Source organism: Rhinolophus sinicus, chromosome 16 (assembly GCF_057876585.1).
Source record: "Rhinolophus sinicus isolate RSI-liver-muscle chromosome 16, RSI-T2T, whole genome shotgun sequence".
NCBI classification, from domain to species: domain Eukaryota; kingdom Metazoa; phylum Chordata; class Mammalia; order Chiroptera; family Rhinolophidae; genus Rhinolophus; species Rhinolophus sinicus.
The window spans coordinates 62164338-62185278 of NC_142516.1; the positions used below are offsets into that span (position 1 = coordinate 62164338).

At 33.5% G+C, this 20941-nt stretch overlaps 1 protein-coding gene across 8 annotated transcripts in view; it reads left to right on the plus strand.

Annotated features, from left to right (window-relative positions):
- Nucleotides 1-20941, plus strand: part of CNTLN (centlein) — a 277826-nt gene that overhangs the window by 219856 nt on the left and 37029 nt on the right. For all 8 annotated transcript variants that reach the window (XR_016019468.1, XR_016019469.1, XR_016019466.1 and 5 more), the window contains 4 exons: nt 3911-4008; nt 5493-5619; nt 6576-6713; nt 7281-7466. Coding sequence is in view for 1 of the 8 variants with exons in the window: in XM_088793521.1 (XP_088649647.1) it covers nt 3911-4008; nt 5493-5619; nt 6576-6713; nt 7281-7466 (549 nt within the window). In the remaining 7 variants the exon portion in view is untranslated. The remainder of the gene's footprint in view (nt 1-3910; nt 4009-5492; nt 5620-6575; nt 6714-7280; nt 7467-20941) is intronic.

Below are 20941 nucleotides of genomic sequence, written 5' to 3' on the forward strand. Positions count from 1 at the left end.
AGGCCTTTCTCCTTGGCTTGTGGATGGCCATCTTGCTGTGTCCTCACGTGGTTGTCTCTCACTCTGTGTGGTCTGTGTACTAATCTCCTCTTCTTATAAGGACACCAGCCATGTTGGAATAAGGCCCTCTCATTTTACCTTAATTGCCTTTTTAGAGGCCCTATCCAAATACAGTCACATTTTGAGGTTCTGGGGGTTAGGACTTCAACATACGAATTTTGAGGAAACACAATTCAACCAATAACAGGTATCAAATTGCTAGCGTAATAATTTTCCAAGAAATAACTTGTTTTCTAGTTGATGTTTGTATGCTTAAGAAAAACTGGTTAAATTTGAATCTATTAAAGGTTTACGTACATTTTGTTTTAGTTTATCCAATTAATATTAGACTTTTCTATGTAAATTCTTAGGTGTACTTCTCAGATGTATGTGGTTCATTCAGTAATTAGAGTGCTTATGTGCATTTTCAGTATCATTTTTACCCATATTAGACATGTTTCCTCAAGGTACCCAACTTTATATAGGTAGGTAAAAACATATTTAGAGACATATAAATTCCTTCCAGTGAATGATATATACATATATCAATTATTTATATTTAGTTTAATCTGTAGTTCTTTATACAACCTGGATTGAATAGTACTCCAATTTATATTTGTGATTCTTTGACTTTCTAGTTGTTGAAAGCATTCCTTTTGGGATATATACCATGTTCTCTTCCAGTTTCCCAGTAAATTAATAGGAAGAATAGCAGTTTTTAAACTACTGTTCCTTTATATAGAATCTATTTCCAGGATGGTTCTAAGTCCTTTACAGATATTAACTCACTTAATCCTCATTGCAACCCTGTGAGATAAGTTCTATCATTATTTCTACTTTACATGGAGAAAACTGAGACAGAGAGAATAAGTTACTTGTCCAGGACCACACAGCTACTACGTGATAGAGCCAAGATCAGAACTCAAGCCATCTGGCTCCAGAGTCTATGCTCTTACTCATTACGCTTTGAAAATTTAAAAATATATATTTAATAAACTTAGATGGGAAAGCTGTAACCAGGGTGGATTCTTACCATTGTGATCTTTTTGAAATACATGTTTTACTCCAGATTTTAAGTCATGCTGCAGATAAGTATTATATAGTAGGAAATGCAAAAGGGGCAGAGGATCTAAGTTTTGATCACTCTTTGTCCACTAACTTCTTGTAGGACCTGACTGAGGAAATTACTTAACTTCTCCAAAAGTTTAAAGCAGGGACACCTTTCTATCTATTTCATAAAGATCTTTAAAGATCAAATGTAATAGCTATGAAATTTACAGATTCTGGCAAAAGTATGTATCAAACTGGCATTATTTTATTTATTATAATTCAGTAATTCCTCAGTTATCTGGAAGTCAAAGTTATAACATTGGAGACACCTAAAAAAAGGCTTAAGTCTCAAAACAGAAAAGTATCAAACAACTATCTTAAAATCCACTTAATTTATTCCATTGAAGACATTGTCAGACTTCATTTACTGCCTGTTGTCTTTTATTTTAAATACAACTCTAAAGTTTGTTTAACTTCTCAGCAAAAAACCTTTCAAAAGCAGCAGATTAGAGGTATGCATATTAAAGGACAGGATGACTGTTTTTAGGCAGGGATAATGACATAAGCAAGAAATTATGATCAACAGATTGTCAGAGAGAAGAAGAAAACATGAAAATGTTAATGTAAAAATACAAAATTAGAAAAACAGCAGTCTGGGACCATTTAGAGTAAGAATTAGTAGCCATTTATATCATAATAAATATTAAAGGCATCAGTATATAATGATATAGTGATAATATAATAGATATGTGATATGACTTAATATAATAATGTTTATAATATAATATCACTAAAGTATCACTATTAGCTTAATGTGATCATGGATGTACATATTTCTAAATGATGAGCAATCATTCCAGAAAGAATTTAAGATTAATGATTAAAGCAAAAGCATCAATTATCTGGTAAATTCACTAGTGTGGAACATCTTATTCTGTCAGTGCTAGAAAGAAGACACTATTCATCACTGTAAACATGTAAAATATGGTGGAAATTTAGATTGCATTGCATAAATATTTAATCAAAACTTTTAATATTCAGTACAGTTGCCATGTTAAAGTAGCCTTGTGTTTTTAAGAAAATTAATATATTTAATGTAAAAATTAAAATAGTAGCAATAAATTATCTCTCATGATTCAGGGGGTTGACTGTAAAATTATTTCAAATTTTTTTATTTATATATGCTATACCAGTGAGATATTTAGAGTCTGTTGAATGAATTTGACTTATATTTACATTGTGTGATTAATGGTTTCATCTTTTCAGACTTACATGATTTTAGTATGAGTCACTCAAGCCTCAGAATAGTTCTAACAGAAACTATTGTAGTTACTAGAAAGATTAGTAAAATAACTAGAAATATTTTTAAAGCTATCATATTTTATAATATTTATATTAATTTAATACTTTCAAATTTATCAAGTGAATGTACAGAGGGTGCGGAAAAAAGTACACACATTTTAAGAAAGGAAAACTATTAACCTTGTAATATTCAATATATACCGATAACAAAAGATGAATACAAGTCACATTTGACTTCTGCAATTACAAGAGGTGCTCAAAGTGGTTACCATCAGCGTCCAGACACTTCTGATTACGGTGAACTGCTGCTTGAGCAACGTTAACCAGAGCATCCACTTTTTTTTTTTTGCATGTTATATAAGAACTTTAGTATACATTGTTGTTGCCTCCCACCCTCCAGTATATTCATAGTGTCTTGTAGGTGGAAAAATCACAATATCAAAAACCTAAGTGATTTCTCAGATTACATGTTTACTTGGAAATTGAGTCAAAATTTAAAGTTAGGGGTTCTAACACTCTAGTCACTGCCTCTCACTCCTATAGGCTGTGTAGACAACAAATACCATGAAGCTGTTCTGCTTTGAAAAACTAATAATTATGTATAAATACTTTAATAAGTAGTATTATTAATGAGTTCAAGTAGTGAAGAATTTAGTATTCATAAGGTTCTCTGTCAGTTATCTATTACTGTCTAACAAATTATCCAAATATGTAGTGGCTTAAAACAACAGCAATTTATTTATTTTTTTATCATTCAGCTCATTGACTGGGCAGTTCTTTTGCGTCTGTCTTCTGGGTTCTTTCCTATGCCTGCATTCTTCTAAACCAAGGATTTACCTGGCCCACAAGTTCCAAAATAGCCTCACTCACAGGTCTGGCAACTAGTCAACTGGCTGTCAGCTGGGGTACCTCAGTACACCTCCAAATGACCTTTCCTCTGTATTCCATGGAAGGTTAACCCAGGGCAACATTTCAAGAAGCAAGCTACAAAGCTTTAGGCCCACTATCTGATACTTGCACAGTTTCATTTCTGCCACATTCTTTTGGTCAAAGCAAATCACAGGCCAGTCCAGATTCAAAGGGGTGGGAGATAGATGCCACCTCTTAATGAGAAGAATAGCAAAGCATTTGTGACCATACTGAGTCTAAGTTCTAGTAAATCCAACATTGGTTTTAAGTGATCTTATTAAACCATTAAAATATGTAATTAATCACATGCACATTTACATTCAAAAAAGACAATCCCTACCTCCCCGTAAATGTATTGTGGGTGTGTATGCTTTGCAATTGCTATATGATTGTGTACCTCTATGATTTTTGGCATGTTATATAAGAACTTTAGTATACCATAGTATTTATACTAGAACATATCAAATAGAACATTTGAAAATATATGTTCATTTTAATTATAACTATAATTATTGCAAGTGTAGTATTAAATGAAAATGGCATTTATTTTTATGCTGCTTTAGAACAAAATTGAAAGGTGTACTTGAATTTATGTGTATTTTTAATCTAGAATGCAACTAATGAACTCACTAAACAGTCATCGAACGTGAAATCTCTGAAATTTGAACTCCTAGCGAAAGAAGAACACATAAAGGAAGTGCATGAAAAGTATGTTCCTCATATTTTTATCCACTGTATTTGGTGCCCCCTAGTGGCAGTTAACTCGATTAAACGTTGCACCTCAAGAAACAATACCAATATGTTAAAAATTAACAGTTTTCCTTCCTTAGTTCATGTTTAAGCCTACTTAAGATGAAAATTTAAGGAATATTATATATAGTGTAGTAGATGGCAATACAGTAACTATTTTTTAATTACAGTAAGGATATTTAAAGTTAGCTTTTTTTCCTTAAACATATTTAATTTTGAATAAATATCAATTAATTGCCTAAAGCCTATGAACAAAAAACTTTAGAATGTGGTAGTTTTTGAACAAAGATACATTTGTATATTGATCTTTATATTGGATTTAATGCCTAAGCTTATGAAGCTAAGGTGGAAAAAAGGCAAAGTGTTGTTTGTTTGGGGTATGAAAATGTATATTTTATGTGTTTGTTAACAAAAAAGGGTTTAGAATGTTCTGTCTCACAAACTCAAAATGATTTTCTTTCTATATCTTTTGTAAATATACTAGAGCTTAGAGGTCGTAACATGTTCAGATCGAATTCCAGTCTGTCATTGATAATTTAATATATATTTCACATACATGTATACTGTACCATGTTATACATTAATATCACTTAAAAGTGATATTAATAGATAAAATTATTAGACAAAAAGGTTAGTTAATTTTTAAACAGAATATCTTGAAGTCTATTTATCTATTAAGAGGCAGTCTTGCTTATTGTTTAACTGTGAGGGCTCTAGAGAAATGTTCTTCAAATTCTGGCTGTTCTACTTGTTAACTCTGTACCTCCATTTAATAGTATTAACTCATAAAGTTCTTATGAGGATTAAATAAGTTATACACATAAAGCACTTATAACGTGGATAGCATATAAGTACTCAATAAGTGTAGGCTATTGTTCTTATTATAGTAGTAATAGTAGTAGTTGTCACTGCATCTACCATTTTATACTTAACGTGTTATCAACTTAAGCCAAATAAGACAGTTCAGTCTCATATCACATTAAAGTAGAAGATATCATACCAAATTTTAGTGTCTTTACATGATATTAGAAGATTTTACTTTTGTTTAGTAAAGTATAGAATTATTTCTTACCAGTGTTACGCTTTTTGATGATTTCTAAATATCACTTTGATTTTTCTTAGCAATGCAAGAATGTAACTTAAATATAATAATTTTGACTTCATAAATTTAATTAATCTTTCTCAGTTTTTTGTTTTAATGCATATATAATACTATAATTAACAAGCCACAATTGGATTATAGATTTTACTAGTATTCAAAATATTAATAGAATAATATTTATCCCATGCAAATATTTTATTAATTTGCAATTTCATTAATATCAGACAGCATTTAAAAATTAACAGTAGGTATGACATGAGATAATATATAAGATATCATCACTGTTAAAGTATATTCTATTAACATCACTTTTGATAAAATGCCTTTTTTCAATTTAAAGGATGTCTCGAATGGAGAGAGATATAACCATGAAAAGACATTTGATAGAGGATTTGAAATTTCGACAGAAAGTAAATTCGGAAAGTAATGAGAGTATTAATGAAATGTTAGAAAATCTTGAAAAAAAGGTATCAATTTTTATGTTCCCTGACTCTAAAAAAAAAATTCAATCTTAATAAAATTATTGAAAATATTCATAGATTATATGGGTACTATTACATAATTATATTATTTGCTCTGAAAATACAGTATTTGTTTTCAAATTCAAGACTCCAAAATCTCATACATAATATAGCACACATTCTTTTTATATTTGTAAACATACCGTGAGAAGATAATGAAGTTTAATTTTTTAAATCCTGAATATTTCTGGGGTACAGAATTCCGCTTTATTCAGCATTTTGTTTTATTTTAACTATAACTTTAATGATAGAATCAAGCATATGATTTTAAATGAAAAAAATGAGTAACCAATAACTTTGAAAAGTTTTTAAAAAGTTTATTGCCACATGTTTTTAAGCTATACTTTTCCTTGTATACACATAATTTGGTGTACTTAGGAAGACTTCCTAAATTATATAAGTGTCTAACCAGTATGCTGTACACCTGAAATTAATATAATATTGAATGTCAAATGTAATGGAAAGATAAAAATATATAATAAAATAAAGTAGTTGTATAATATCTGACTCCAAAGTAGAAATCAGCAACTTGCTGACTAAGGGATTTTTTTTAAAAGATGCCGTTTGCACAACTCATAAAGCAGCTTATGCTTTGGCATTCACTAAATGTTGCCTACTCTAGAGAGAGCTTAAAATTAATTAGTTAAAATTAATGTTGTATTATTAGGTGAGAGACACACACCAGTATTCATACTTTGTTTTGTGCAAGTTTTGGTTTTGCTGTTGATTGAAGAACTGTTAGTCTCATCATAATATTTTTACTTGTTCTTGAAATTGACATCATTTATGAGGAAATAAATCGAATTAGATTTCTTAATGTATTCATTTGGTTTCTGTTTAAACAAATACAGTATACTACTCGAATGTCTTTACCAATAATTACCTTTATGCTTTCACTGTAGGTGAAGACATTAACTGAAGAGTGTCTCAATAAAAAGGTATCAATTGATTCACTAAAGCAAAGACTTAGTGTCGCCCATAAAGAGAAGTCTCAGTATGAACAGATGTATCAGAAAACTAAAGAGGAATTAGAAAAAAAGGTATGCTTTTAGGACACTTCATCTTAGAGAGAGAATATAACAATGTCTTTTTTATTTTTAAAGTTGTAATTTTTTTCTCCCCAAAACTGTTATAAGGTACTTAAATGTTTCAGATAACTGCAAAGAACGCTTTTTATCTCTACATGAAACACTAAGAACTTGTTTAGCATTAGAGGTAGTGCTATATTAAAGGAACAGATGTTGTGTCTTGATAATTTCTTATGTATGAAAACTATTGTTAAACTGCCACAAGTAGATATAAATTTTTTAGGTCCACCTAAACTTATAAAACTAATCAAATATTTTCATTTGGTATTTGAGCTCTTTTGCTCTGAAATAGCTACTATGTCTTTAATGACTTGCAATTTTTTAAAAACATGAACTAATTTTGATGATAAACATGTAAGAATATGTGCTCCAGAAAAACCACCATCAATTTTACCCAAGTAAAAATAAATACATATATAGAGAGAGTCATGAAACCCTTTCTTTATCTGACATGTATAACTAACTCTTCTAAATCTGTTTAGGAAATATTTTTGTTCTATGACTATTGGTCTTCTGCAGGATCTCAAGCTTTCTCTCCTAGTATCAAAAATCAATGAGACTGAATCTGCAATGGCAGAAATTGAAACAGCAGCATCCAAGCATCTTCAAGGATTGGCATTGCAAAGTGAGCAGGCCCTAGGAAGCGCACAGAAGAAGTTGATGCTAGCCAATGAGAAAGTGGAAGAGTTCACCATATTTGTGAAGGTTTGAATTATTGGTGCCTTTTGCTTGTACTTTACTTCCAGCAGAGTGGGCGTGGCCTCCTTCAGATGATTTGGGGAATACTGTGACGCTTCTATCTGTGTTCCTAAACCACAAAGCCTCTTCTCCTACCCTCCATGCCATATTATTCAAAATGTCTCTATAAAAGATTTCCTTTTATAGCTTGAGTTTAAAATTTTTCACTCTATCATTAATTATTTTCTTAATGTCAACTTAGTTATGAATTTGTAGTGGTCACGTAATCAAGGCAGGTTTTAAGATGAAAGAATTAAGTAATTTAAAATCATCCAAGGAAGAACAAACAGAGACTTGTTCATTAAAGCGAGGAAACATCTGAACCCCAATCCACAACCTGTCAGGACATGGAATGGATAGAAGAATGGCAGGTGCCACAGAAGAACAAAAGGAGGACAAGCCCAAGTGCCTGCAAAGGGAGCCCATCTAGAAGTTCTCTGACTGCAGAAGAACCTCATTAAGGCTCAGGAGTTGACTCCACCAGGAACCCCCAGAGTGGAGGGTGATGGGGGCGGGGTGGATACAGGTTTAAACAGGTGGTTTGTTTGAAAGCCTTTATGAGGAGGTTCTGGACCTCCAATCTGTACTTGCACCCCATACAGGTAGTATTTCTCCTTTAACCCTCTGGAAAAACCTAGGAGGAGCAGCTCTGCTTTCAGAGAAACAGTGTCCTGAGAGCTGGGAATCTGCTTGATTGCTCCACCTGTTTTAATCCCACTGTGAGTTGTTTGCACCTCTTTAGTACCTTTTATTTTGACTTTCATTATACTTAGATAACAGATCTGTTGCCACCAGATAGATTCTGCGTTCCTTAAAGTCAAGGACATGTTTTATTAATCTCTGCCTCCACAGTGTGTACTAGGGCCTTGTAAAAAATCAGCATTCAATAACGAACACTAATCAAATTTTCCATTAGGAATGGGAAATTTTAATAATAGTCCTTTGGCATTTAAAAATAAGTATGAAACAGTTTGACTATAGTGGGAGAGTGCTTCTTTATCCCTTTCCTTCCAAAATCACAACGTTCTGTTCTTTTTTTAACCAATCTTGGATGAAATTAAGTTCCTCATACTACTTTTTCCTTCAAAAGGCCTGCATTATTAAAAACTAGCATATCATAGCAGTAGAAATTTATGTCAACATATAAAATATTTTCAATTTATGTATCTTTATAAAATGAAGGTTTCAATGTCTTCCTATGGAATAAAATAGCATCACTACTTAGTATCTCCTTTCCCAAATAACCCCACTGTCATTTGAAGCACACAATTAGATTTGCTGCATATATATATATATACTATATACATATAGTATATAATAGTATATATAATGTACTATATGTATAGTATATTAAGGTATATAATTTCATATGTATTAATATGTTAGTTCTCTCAAATCAGGATTTTTCTTTCTATTCTTTGGTTTTTCTCTCTCTAGATAGGTCAGTAGCTTGGCATCTCTTAAGCCCTCAGTAGTAGAGAAGGTCCTCTGGTCAACATATAGTAAAATATTTTCAAGTTCCCTTATCCCCTTAGGTATCGATGTTATTTATACGAGGTATGATTTAAAAATGCGGTGAATGTTGAAATCTAAAAAAATGTTTTACAGTAAAAGATACATTCTCATTAATCTCCCTCAAAATACTTCCCCTCGCCTCGAACACACTTATGCCATTTTCCTTGCCACTTTATGAAGCATTTCTGGAAGTCCGCTTTGGGCTGCTGAAAGAGGAACTTTTGGTGGTGGACAGTGACCCAAAACCTGTGCCACAGCCTCTCTTAGGCCATTCTCAGGGATCTGCGGGCCTAAGGTAAGCAGTGGCTGGCTGTGGTGTTCTCAGGGCATTTTTGCAAAGTGGTAACAACCACAACTGCATTAACTTTGTAAAACCCACCAGCTCCCTGGAACCCCACCCTGCCCACCTAGCTGCATTGACAGGGTCACTCCCAGCACCTGTGTGGCCGGCCCTGCCCCACAAGCCTTTTACAGCAGTGGATGGACCACAGCATCCTGGGGAAATTTTCGTGTTAGGCTGTGACCCAAAACCTGTGCCACAGCGTCTCTTGGGTGGCTTTCTGAGATTTGTGATCCCAAGGCAAGTAGTGGCTGCTACGATGTTCTCAGGGTGCTTTGCAAAGTGGTCACAGGCCAGGAACTGGTGTAAAAACTGAATTTGCATTAACTTTGTGAAAACCACTGGCTAAACCTTGTGACTCCCTGGTACCCTGCCCTGCCCACCTAAGCAGCATCACAAAGGGCACTCTCAACAACAATGCAATAACTGAAATGAAGACTACACCAAAAGGAATCAACAACAGATTAGATGAAGCAGAGCATTGAATCAGTAATTTAGAAGACAAGGTAGCAGAAAACACCCAATCTGAAAAAAAAGAAAACATAATTTTTAAAAAACGAATTAAGTTTTATGGATCTGTGGAACAAAATTAAGCATGACAACATTCACATCATAGGAGTACCAGAAGGAGAAGAGAGGGAGCAAAAGATCAAGAACCTAATTGAAGAATAATGACTGAAAACTTCCCTAACCTGGCAAAGAAATAGACATACAAGTCCAGGAAGTGCAGAGAGTCTCAAACAAGATGAACCCAAACAGGCTCACACCAAGACACATCATATTTAAAATGGCAAAGATTAAAAACAAAGAAAGAATCTTAAAGGCAGCAAGAGAAAGACAAGTAGTTACTTACAAGGGAGCTGTCATAAGATTATCAGCAGATTTCCCAACAGGAACTTAGCAGGCCAGAAGGGAGTGATAGGAAATATTCAAAGTAATGTAAAACAAAAGCCTACAACCAAAACTATTCTACCCCGCAAAGCTATTACTTAAAATTGAAGGCGAGATAAACAGCTTCCCAGAGAAGAAAAAGGAACTCATTACCACAATGCCAGTATCACAAGAAATGTTAAAAGGATTTCCTTAAGCAGAATAAAGGAGAAAACAAACAAACGAAGATAAAAAACATGAATAATAAAAAATACCAATGACTATGTGCCTACCAATAATCACTTTTACTTGAATGGATTAAACATTCCAATCAAAATACATAGGGTAGCTGAATGGATAAGAAAACAAGACCCATGCATATGCTGTCCACAAGAGACCAACCTCAGATTGAAAGACACACACAGACAAAGTAAAGGGATGAAAAAAAGATGTTTTTAATGCATATGGAAATGAGAAAAAAAATTGGTGTAGCCATATTTATATTGCACAAAATAGACTTTAAAATGAATACTATAATGAGACAAACAAGGACATTACATAATAATAAAGGGATTAATCCAACAAGAGGATATCACCCTAGTAAACATTTATGTACCCAACATAGGAGCACCTAAACATATAAAGCAAATATTGACTGACAAAAAGGCAAAGATCAACAGTAACACAATCATAATAGGGGACTTTAACACCCTACTGACACCAATGGACAGATCTTCTGGACAGAAAATCAACATGGAAACATCAGCCTTAAATTACACAGTAGGCCAGATGGATTTAATTGATATTTTTAGAGCATTTCACCCCAAAGCAGCAGAGTATACATTCTTTTCAAGTGCACATCGAACATTTTCCAGGGCACATGTTAGGCCACAAAATAAGTCTCTATAAATTTAAGATTGAAATTATATCAAGCATCTTCTCTGACTACAATGGTATGAAACTAGAAATCAATAACAAGAAAAAAAACCCTAAAAAACACAAACACATGGAGGCTAAATAACATGCTACTAAATAATGAATAGGTCAACAATGAGATCAAGAAGGAATCAAAAGATACCTTGGGACAAGCGAAAATGAAAACACAACAACCCCAAAACTATGGGACACAGTGAAAGCAGTCCTAAGAGGGAAATTCATAGCAATGCAGGTCTACCTAAAGAAATAAGAAAAATCTCAGTCTAACCCTATACCTAAGGAAACTAGATAAAAAAACAGCAAACAAAGCCCAAAATTAGTACAAGGAATGAAATAATAAAGATCAGAGCAGAAATAAACAAAATAGAGACTAAAAATACAATATGAAATATCAATTAAACCAAGAGCTGGTTTTTTGAAAAGATAAACAAAATTGACAAACTTTTAACCAGACTCATCCAGAAAAAAAGAGAGACGACCCAAATAAATAAAATCAGAAATGAAAGAGAAGTGACAACAGATATCACAGAAATACAAAAAAAAAAAAAGAAAAAAAAAATTAGGAAAATACTATGAACAAACTATGTGCCAGCAAATTGGACAATCTGGAAATAAAGGATAAATTCCTAGAAGCATACAATCTCCCCAGGCTGAATCAGGAAGAAACAGAAAATCTGGAAAGACTAATTACTACCATGATATCAAATCAGTAATTAACAAGCTCCTAACAAGCAAAAGTTCTGGACCAGATGACTTCACAGGTGCATTTTGCTAAACATTCAAAAAAGATATACACCTATTCTCCTCAGACTATTCCAAAAAACCCAAGAGGAGAGAAATCTCCCATGCTCATTTTACAAGGCCACCATTAGCCTAATTCCAAAACCAGACAAAGACTTTACAAAAAAAAAAAAAAAGAAAACGATAGGCCAATATCCCTAAAGAACATAGATGCAAAAGTCCTCAACAAAATATTAGCAAACCAAATCCAGCAATATGTTAAAAAGATCATACACCATGACCAAGTGGGATTCATTCCTGGTATGCAAGATTGGTTCAATATTCACAAATAAATTAATGTGATACACCAAATAAACAAAATGAAAAATAAAAATCATATGGTCATATCAATTGATACAGAAAAAGCATTTGACAGAATCCAGCATCCATTTATTATAACAACTCTCAGCAGAGTGGTGATAGAGGGAATATATCTCAACATAATAAAGGCCATATATGACAAACCTACAACTAATATTATACTCAATGGAAAAAAACTAAAAGCATTCCCCTTAAGATCAGGAGCAAGATAATGATGTCCACTTTCACCACTTTTATTCAACATACAACTGGAAATTCTAGCCAGAGCAATCAGACAAGAAAAAGAAATAAAAGGCGTAGAAATGGGAAGGAAGAGGTAAAATTGTCATTATTTGCAGATGACATGATATTATATATAGAGAATCCAAAAGATTCCATCAAAAAACTATTAGAACTGATTAATGAATTTAGTCAAGTAGCAGGATACAAAATTAATATTCAGAAATCGGTTGTGTTTTTATATACCCATAGCAAACTATCAGAAAGAGAAATTAAGAGAACAATCTCATTTACAATTACATCAAAAAAAATAAAATACTTAGGAATAAACTTAATGAAGTAAAAGGCCTGTACTAGAAAACTGTAAGATATTGAAGAGATAAATCAAAGAAGATACAAATAAATGGAAATATATACCATGCTCATGGATAGGAAGAATTAATATAGTTAAAATGTTCATACTACCAAAGCAATCTATAACTTCAGTGCAATCCCTATCAAAATGCCAATGGCATTTTTCATAGAATTAGAACAAATAATCCTAAAATTTATATGGAACCATAAAAAACCCTGAATGACCATGCCAATCCTGAGAAAAAAGAACAAAGATGGAGTTATCACACTACCTGATATCAAATTATACTGCAAGACCATAGTTATCAAAACAACATGATATTGGCATAAAAACAGACAATAGAAAAATGGAAGAGAATAGAGAATCCAGAAATAAACTCATGTCTATATGGTCATTAAATCTATGACAAAGGAAGCAAGAATTTACATTGAGGTAAAGACAGTCTATTCAATAAATGATGCTGGGAAACTTGTACAGATACATGCAAAAAATAAAAAAAAAAAATGAAGCTGGACCACCTTCTTATGCCATATGCAAGAATAAACTCAGGATGGATTAGAGACTTAAATATAAGACCCAAACCTGTAAAACTCAGAGATGAAAATATAGGAAGTAAACTCTCAGACGTATTACCCTTGGTAATATTTTTACTGACATATCTCCTAGGGCAAGAAAACAAAAGGAAATATAAACAGATGGGACTATATCAAACTAAAAAGTTTTTTCACAGCAAAGGAAATGATTATCAAAATAAAAAGACATCCTACTGAATAGGGAAGATATTTGTCAATAATACATCTGATAATGGGTTAATATCCAAAATTTATTTAAAAAACTCATACAACTCAATACCAAAAAAAAAAAAAAAAAAAAAAAGCAATCCAGTTAAAAAATGGGCAGAGGACCTGAATAGACATTTCTCCAAAAGGACATACAGATGGCCAATAGACATATGAAAAGACATTCAATGTCACTAATCATCAGAGAAATGCAAATTAAAACCACAATGAGATACCACCTCACTCCTGTCAAAAGGGCTATCTTCAATAAACCAACAAACAACAAATTTTGGAGAGGATGTGGAGAAAAGGGAGTCCCACTCTTGGTGGGACTGTGAACTGCCACTATGGAAAACAGTATGGGGATTCCTGAAAAATTTAAAGATATAACTACCTTATGACCCAGCAATTCCACTCCTGGGTATTTATCCAAATAAATCTAAAACATTAATTCAAAAAATATGCAGCACCCCTATGTTTACTGCAGCACTATTCACAATAGCCAACATATGTAAACAACCAAAATGCCCATCAATAAATTATTGGATAAAGAGATTGTGGTGCATTTATACAATGGAATATTACTCTGCCATAAAAAAGAATGAAATCTTACTATTTGCAACAACATGGATGGACCTAGACGATATTATGCTAAGTGAAATAAGTCAGACTGAGAAAGACAAATACCACACATTCTCGCTTATGGAATCTAAATAACAGAATAGATGAACAAGCAAAACAGAAATAGACTCATAGATACAGAGAACAAAAACTGATGGTTGCTAGATGGCAGGGGGTTTGGGGCATAGGTGAAAGAGGTGAAGGGATTAAGAAGTACGAATTGGTAGCTACAGAATAGTCACAGGGATGTGGAATACAGTATGGAGAATATAGTCAATAATGCTGTAAAAACTATGTATGGTGTCAGATGAGTACTAGACTTAATTGGGGGGAATCACTTCTTAAATTATATAATGTCTAATCATTGCACTGTATACCTAAAACTACTATAAAATAACATTGAATGTCAACTACAATTAAAAATATATATGTAGTCAAGGTATGTGAAGTACAGCATAGGGAATATAGTCAGTGGTATTGTAACAGCTACGTAAGGTGTCAGATGGGTTGTAGGCTTGTTGGTTATCACTTTGTGAGGGGTGTAAATGTCTAATCATTATGTTGTTTTGTATACCTGAAACTAATAAAATAAAAAAGTAAAGAAAAATAATAAAAAAGAATAGGAAAGAGCCCTACTCTACTAGTTACTAGTTATATTATTGCAGGCAAGTGACTTAATCCTCTGTACCTCAGTTTCCCCATTTATGGAATGAGTGTCATAATAGAACATACTTGAGGTGAGAATTTAAATAAGTTAACACAGATAAATAATATGTTGTCCACTAGACCAGAAGTGTCAGCTATCTAAGAGTCAGCTGTTAGCGATTGTAGTAATAGTAAGGCTCCCACTTACCTCCTGAATATTTATTGTATGTACCCCATGATTTAGCATGTAACTGTGAACTCTTTTATCTTTCTTTATGTTTCAAGTAGATTATACCCAATACAAGAGCAGGGACATTGTCATTTATTATCTCCAAAGTACTGACACATAATAGGGCTCACTAAATTCTTGAGGAATTGATTTTATATGTGTTTCAAGAATGGTACTGGACATTTAATCACTGCTCAGATTGAGAACTTTGCGAAGGCTAGAACTGTGCACATTCTTTAATGAGCATAAAGAATGTACACAATTCCTACATGGGACATTAATGATCACCAGGACCCATTCTGTGTAGAACTTATTAGGGTATCATGTACACCAAAGTACTTAATAAATATTAGTAGTAGTATTGATAGTAATAATGTTTGTTCTGGCCCTGTTGTGGAATCTGTGTTCCCTTTAGTCTTTCCATTTATTCATAGGGCACAACGAGATTATAAAAGAGGTGGAGTGGCCATCTGTTCTAGATCTAGTCTTGAATATAGAATTTTGCCCTGGGCTAAAATCAAGTGCTTTGAGCATCTGGGCTGGATATATGTGGCAGAGTTGAGGCTTTGAATTCCCCTAATAAGTGAATAAAACACACAGGGGGAATTTTTAGAAGTATTTGCTCAGTTTGATTGAGACCTGATATATGCTTGTTAATGGGCTTGTATGTGAGAGTCATATGCCAGATACTGTCTTCTCAATGGTTTTTGTTAGCTGTGAAATAAATACCAGCCAAAGAACAACATTCAGCCTGAAGCTTAAATCATTTAATTATCAACATGTACTTGATGTTTTGGGCATATAAATTTCTTGCTTCTTTAGTTAGAACATTTGTGGAGCATTATAATTTTATTTTTATATGTACAATTGTTAATACTTTGGCACTGATCTAGTCTTACGATTTTTTTCTGTTCATTATTTTCCCGCTTTATTGAGATATACTTGACATGCAACATTGTTTAAGTTTTAGGCGTACAATGTAATGATTTGATACATGTATATATTATGAAATGAGTACCATAATAAAGTTAGTTAACACATCCTTCACCTCACGTAATTACCACTTTGTTATTGTAGTTATGGTGATGTCATGTAAATATAGTCTCATTGCAATTTTCAAATATAAAATATGGTATTGTTGACTATAATCGCAATGCTGTGTATTAGATCCCTGGAACATATTCTTCGTATAACTGGTAGTTTATACCCTTTGATCAACATCTCATTTCCCTCACCCCACCAGTGCCCCCAGCTCCTGGCAAATAACCATTATACTCTCTGATTCTATGAGTTCAGCTTTTGTAGATTCCACATATAAGTGAGATCATACGGCGTTTGTCTTTCTCTGTCTGACTTATTTCACTTAGCATAATACCCTCTAACTCCATCCACGTTGTCACAAATGGCAGGATTTCCTTCTTTTTTTTTTTTTATGGCTGAATAACATTATTTCATTATACTATATATCAAATTTTCTTTATCCATTCAGCCATTGATGGATAGATACTTAGGTAGTTTCCGTATCTTGGCTATTGTAAATAATGCTGCAATGAACATGGGAATACAGATATTTCTTTGGAATCCTGATTTTATTTCCTTTGGATATACACCCAGAAATGGGATTGCTGTATCATGTGGTAGTTCTATTTTTATTTTTTTGAGGAACCTCTATATTGTTCTCCATAGTGGCTGTACCTATTTACATTTCCATTAACAGTGCACAAGAATTCCCTTTTTTTCTACATTCTTGCCACCATTTGTTATCTCTTGTCTAGTTGGTAATAGCCATTGTAACAGGTATGAGGTGCTAGCCCATTGTGATTTTGTTTTGCATTTCCCTGATGATTAGCAAGGTTGAACACCTTTTTATGTACTTGTTGGCCATTTGTATGTGTTCTTTGGGAAAATGTCTATTCATATCCTTTGCCCATTTTTAAAGTGGATTACTTGGTTTTTTGTTGTTGTTGTTGTTGTTTTGCTATTGAGTTGTATGTAGTTTGAAATCAGGAAATACAATGTCTACAGCTTTGTTCTTTTTCAAGATTGCTTTGTCTGTTCAGGGATTTTTTTTGTGGTTCCATACAAATTTTAGGGTTGTTTGTTCTATTTCTGTGACATTGGACTTTTGATAAGGAATACATTGAATCTCTAGGTGGCCTTGAGTTGTATGGACATTTAAACAATATTAATTCTTCTGTCAGAAGCATAGGATATGTTTCCATGTATTTGTTTCTTCTTCAGTTTCCTTTATCAATGTCTTATCGATCTTTCACTTCCTTGGTTAAATTTAGTCCTGAGATTTTATTGCTTTTGGTGCTATTATAAATGAAATTGTTTTCTTTATTTCTTTTTCAGATGTTTTGTTGTAGTGGATAGAAACACAACTAATTTTTATGCTTTGTATCCTGCAACGTGACTGAATTTGTTGATTAGTTCTAACAGGTTTTAGGTGAAGTCTTTAGGATTTTCTATAAATGTAAAATCACGTCATGAGCAAAGAAAGACAATTTTACTTCTTCCTTTCTGATTTGGATGCCTTTTATTTTTTCCTTCCCTAATTGCTCAGGCTAGGACTCCCAGGATTCTGTTGAATAAGAGTGCTGGGAGTGGGTACCCTTGTCTTATTCCTGATCTTAGAGGGGAAGCTTTCAACTTTTCATCTTGAGTATAATGTTAGCGGTGGACTTGTCATATATGGGCTCTATTATGTTGAGGTATATTCCTTCTATGCCCATTTTGTTGAGAATTTTTATCATGAAAGGATGTTGGATTTTGTCCATTATTTTTTCTGTATCTATTGAGATGATCATATGATTTTTATCCTTCATTCTGTTAATGCAGAATTATATATATATATATATATATATATATATATCACATTTATTGATTTGCATTCGTTGACCCATCCTTATATACAGGGGTAAATCCCACTTGTTTATGATGTATAACCCTATTAATGTGTTGTTAAATTTGGTTTGCTAGTTTGTTTGTTTTTTGTGGGGGTGGCGAGAATTTTGCATCTATGTTAATCAGAGGTATTGGCATGTAATTTTTTTTTTCTCTTGTCGTATCCTTGTCTGGCTTTGGTATCAGGATAATGCTGGCCTCATACAATGAGTTTGGGAGTATTGTCTCTCTGCTTCAATTTTTTTGGAAGCATTTGAGAAAAATTGATATTAATTCTTCTTTAAATATTTGGTAGAATTTACCATTGAGGCCACCAGGTCCTTGGCTTTTCGTTTTTGGAAGTTTTTGATTGCTGAGTCAATCTCCTTACTCATTATGGGTCTGTGCAGATTTTCTATTTCTTAGTGATTCAGTCTTAGGTGGTAGGTTGTATGTTCTAAGAATTTGTACATTTCTTTTAGGTTGTTCAATTTGTTGGTGTGTAATTGTCCATAGTAGCCTCTTATGATGCTTTGTATGTCTGCAGTAACAGGTGTAATGTCTTCTCTTTAATTTCTAATTTTCTTTATTTGAGTTCTCTTTTTTTCTCATAGTAAATCTAGCTAAAGTTTTACCTATTTTTTTTAATCTCTTCAAAAAACCAGCTCTTAATTTCATTAATCTTTTCTATTGTCCTTTTTTTCATCTCTATTTCATTAATTTTCTCTCTGATCTTTGTTTTTTTTCCTTCCTCCTACTAACTTTGAGCTCATTCTTTTTCTAGTTTCTTAAGGCGTAAAGTTATATTGTTTATTTGAGATCTTTTTTATTTAGTGTAGGCATTTTTTGCTTAATGTTGGGTCTCACATTGCGGTGCAGGCCAGTGTTAAGAGAAAGGGCCAGATCTCAGCCCTCAAACAGTTTCGGGGGCCAGGCCTGTCAGCCTGCAGTCCTGTGGCCTCTGGGTCTTACCATGGGCACTTGTGTGTCATTGCAAATCCGTGACAGGAGTCAGGCCAGTGGTACGCAGGTGCTGGAGGGGTTAGCCCCAAACACACGCAGCGAGGATCAGCTGTGAGGTCGAGGCTGGCAACTTGCACTTGTGCAGCTTCAGAGGTTGGGCTGGCTTTCAGTGCAGATCCTGGAGCCCAGCGGGGTACAGGGAACAGGGCAGGACTCAGGCATGCAAAATCTGCAGGGGTTCCATGGCAGCTCTCCTGGCCATTGGTTTCTTCAGGGGCAAAAGCTGTTGGGGTCCTCCACAAAGCAGGCCACTGAGAGCCATGGTTGCTCTCGCTGCATGGCTGATATGGGTGGGCCTAGCCCTTCTTTCTTGTTCCACGCCATCTCTATATGTCTTGGCTTTGCCAGTCTTTGGGTGAGATGAAACAGAAGTGGGCCCTTCATGCAGTGCCCCGGAAAGCTGGGGAAACTGGTTGCTCACCACACTCTCCCTTCCTTAGCGAGGGGAAATCTTTTGAACTGGGGAGTTCCCGCTTGGCGATGAGTGGTGCCAGCCTGGGAGATGGAATGATGCAGGCGACATAAAGCTGTCTTTCCTTTCTTCTGTGTGCGGTGCCTTTCCTTTCTTCTTCTGTATTCTCAGGGTCTTATTCCACTGTGTTGCTGATGTTTCTTAAGTGGACTACTGAGCTCTCCCAGAGCTGTCTGTGTTCATGGATAGTTAATTGTTAATCTTTGTGGCAAGAAGGAAGCTAAGTCTCTAACTCCACCACTTTTAATTACAGTTTTTAAGCAGTCTTATCATAAAATCCAATTTGAATGAACTCTTTTCATCCTGTTATTATAAAGAAAAGGTAAATGACAGCTGTTTTTATAGAAAAGTTCTTAAAAATATATAACTCTAAGTGGGTGAACTTTAAATTATGTAGACTATATCTCAATAAAGCTGTTTTAAACCTATTTTTAAAAAATGGCAGACCAAAAACAGAAGGAAAACTGGGTTTTCCTAACATTATAAAACTGTTATGTAACCTTCAAGTGCTTATGCTTAGACTTTTACAGAAGAAAAAAGAGATAAACTTTCACCTTATTTGACTACTTTTTTATGTGGCCATTGTAACAGTAATCAAACCTGTGTCACATATGATATATGAGATAAAAGATACCTTTGAGAAACCTACATTAAACATCATTTTTATGTGCAACATTAGAAGAATTTCCATTTCACTTAGGAATGAGGCATAGATCTCTATTTCATTGCTACTATTAATACTTAATCTACAGGTTGTAGGAAATGCAAATAAGCAAGAAAAATATATAATTATGAGGATGTATAAAGTCAAACTGATTGTCAGTGACATGTTTATATACCTAGAAAATCCAAGAGAATAAAATCCCAAACTATTAAGATAACCAGATAATTCAGAAATGAGTGCCATACAAGTCAACATACAAAATAAAGTCGCCTTTACAAGTAATAACATATATTAAAATGCTATTTTAAAATTTCAATTTATAATAACAAATATCTATTAAATACCTAGGAGTGAACCTTTCAAGGAATGCAAGAAACCTATAAAGCAGACGATAAAACACTGAAAGACATAAAACAGAACTAAATAAATGGGTAGATGTGCTCCTTCTCTGGATGGGAAGAACCAATATGTAAATGTGAGAATTCATTCCAAAATCAATCTAAATGTCAGTGCAGACCCAGGTATTGACAAAGTTATTCCAAAAAAATTACTGAAAGAGGGAATGAAGATGGCTGAAGAAGAAGAATGGGAAGGGAGAGGAAGATTTTTGTTAACAAACATCAAAACATGTTATAAAGCTGTAGTAAATAAAACAGCATGATTAGTACAGAAATAGATGCATAGAGCATTGGAACAGAATAAAATGTCACCATTTTACAATCCCACCAACAGTGTGCAAGGGTTCCAATTTCTCCATATTCTTGCCAACACTTGTAATTTTCCTTTT